This window comes from Alligator sinensis, unplaced genomic scaffold (assembly GCF_000455745.1).
Source record: "Alligator sinensis unplaced genomic scaffold, ASM45574v1 scaffold265_1, whole genome shotgun sequence".
NCBI lineage: Eukaryota > Metazoa > Chordata > Crocodylia > Alligatoridae > Alligator > Alligator sinensis.
This window is the reverse complement of record NW_005842961.1, coordinates 150,531-152,249: the sequence shown is the minus strand read 5'-3', so window position 1 is coordinate 152,249 and position 1,719 is coordinate 150,531. Positions and strand designations below refer to the sequence as shown.

The 1,719-nt window shown below is 64.2% G+C and overlaps 1 protein-coding gene across 1 annotated transcript in view; it reads left to right on the top strand.

Moving 5' to 3' along the window:
- The window catches only part of OS9 (OS9, endoplasmic reticulum lectin), a 6,202-nt gene extending 4,741 nt beyond the window's left edge, over nt 1-1,461 (top strand). Inside the window, exons 11-15 of the mRNA XM_025192696.1 lie at nt 201-416; nt 561-747; nt 853-1,017; nt 1,254-1,366; nt 1,438-1,461. Coding sequence (XP_025048481.1) covers nt 201-416; nt 561-747; nt 853-1,017; nt 1,254-1,366; nt 1,438-1,461 — 705 coding nt within the window. The remainder of the gene's footprint in view (nt 1-200; nt 417-560; nt 748-852; nt 1,018-1,253; nt 1,367-1,437) is intronic.
- Nucleotides 1,462-1,719: the final 258 nt, after the last annotated feature.

Below are 1,719 nucleotides of genomic sequence, written 5' to 3'. Positions count from 1 at the left end.
AATGTTCACACGCTGAGATGCAGTTTGAGCACCCACAGCTCCAAGGCCACGGGACCAAGCCCTGCCTAGGGGGTTTAGGTTCTTGCTGGCTCTTTCTTGCAGCTGGTAGATCCCAGCCCAGGGCCTGAATTCACTGGTGCCGGGGAGAGAGCGCATGCATGCTGTGCCAGGTTCACTGTTGATTCACCCTACACACTCAGGCCAAGGCAAAGGCAGCAGACCTCAGCCCAGAGCCCCCTGAACCCGAGGAGGCGACAGCAGGGCCTGAACCCCCTGAGGAGGAGCAGGATGAGGCCGAGCTGCTGGGCGCCTTCGAGAAGGAGCTGCAGGAGCTGCTGCCTGGTGCCCGCTCCCCACGGCTGGGGGCCGAGGTGCGGGCCCGTGTGGAGAAGGAGTTTGACAACATCCTGGACGAGGTGAGCCCCAGCCCCCCTCAGCCGGCTTGGGCACTGCTGTTCCCTGGGCATCGCCCCAAGGGGGTGCCACTTGCACCTGTAACCACTATTGGCTGGTGGGGGAGGGACCCAGGAGTCCTCTCACCTGCCCTGCATCTTCCGCAGGTCGAGGACGAGCTGGAGACCGAGGGCCTGAAGGGTGAGTTTGACCGCACCCGGGCTTCTAAGTCACTGGCTTCCACCCTCAACAAGCTCATCGACCGCCTGGACGCAGGCACCGGTGCCCCCAAGGGGCACAAGGAAGAGGAGGAGGCTGAAGATGACACCAGCCCTGCTACCAAGCCGGAGGCTGGTACAGCACCTTGGGGAGGAGCTGGGGGGTGCCAGCCTGTGCCCCGTTAGTTATGGGGCCCCTGGGCCTTGCCCTGGGCACTGATCCCCTCTCTTCCTCCCCTAGATGGTACGGATGAGCGGGTGAGGGTGCGGGTGACCCGGGTGCGCCCGGGCAGCACTCTGCAGAAGGAGCTGCCCGTGCGGGAGCAGGGCAATGAGAGCCCACGGCTGCGCCACCTCGAGCGCGAAGTCCGGGACCTGCTGGACCGTGAGGGGCTCAAGGCTGAAGGTGAAGGCATGGGTGTGGGGCCTGGCGCTGCCCGGGGGACACCCAGAACTGCTCATTGTCTGGGGCAAGCTAAGCCTTGGGCTTGGGCTTTGCTTGGGTGGGGGTGTATGGGGAGGTGCCACATCACGGGGAACTCTGGCATCCAGGCAGCACTGGCTCCGGGGCTCTGTACCTGGCACCGGTGGGCATGGGGGGGTCCAGACCTGCCTGACCCTGTGGGTGCTGCTGCCTGGCAGGGAAGATCGAGATCAAGATCATGACGCCGGGCGGCTTCGGGGACGAGGATGATGCCCACTGGCTCTCTGACGAGGACACCCGCCATCTCAAGGACATCTTTTTCAACATCCTGGTGAGGGGGTGGGGCCTCTGGGCAGGGGGCGGGGCTTCCTAATGACCTTGACCCCTCTTTTGGCCTCTCAGGGATTTTTCCTTGGCTCTGGCTGACCCCTCCAGGGAACCAGGCCCAAGCCAAGCGGTGGGGAAGGGATCCAGGAAGCCATGCCCCTTCCACCTTTCCCCACAATGTCTTTCTGATGCAGCCAGCTCTGGGGAGGAGCAGCTGGGCTGTTGGGAGGGCTGTGTGGTCTGCAGGGGTGGGGGGGTCCCCCTTTCTGGCCCTGGGAGGAGGTTATGGGGGGGCTTAAAGCGACGGTGCCATTTTCACCTCAGGGGCTGGGGAGATCATAGCCTGTTGGGGGCATA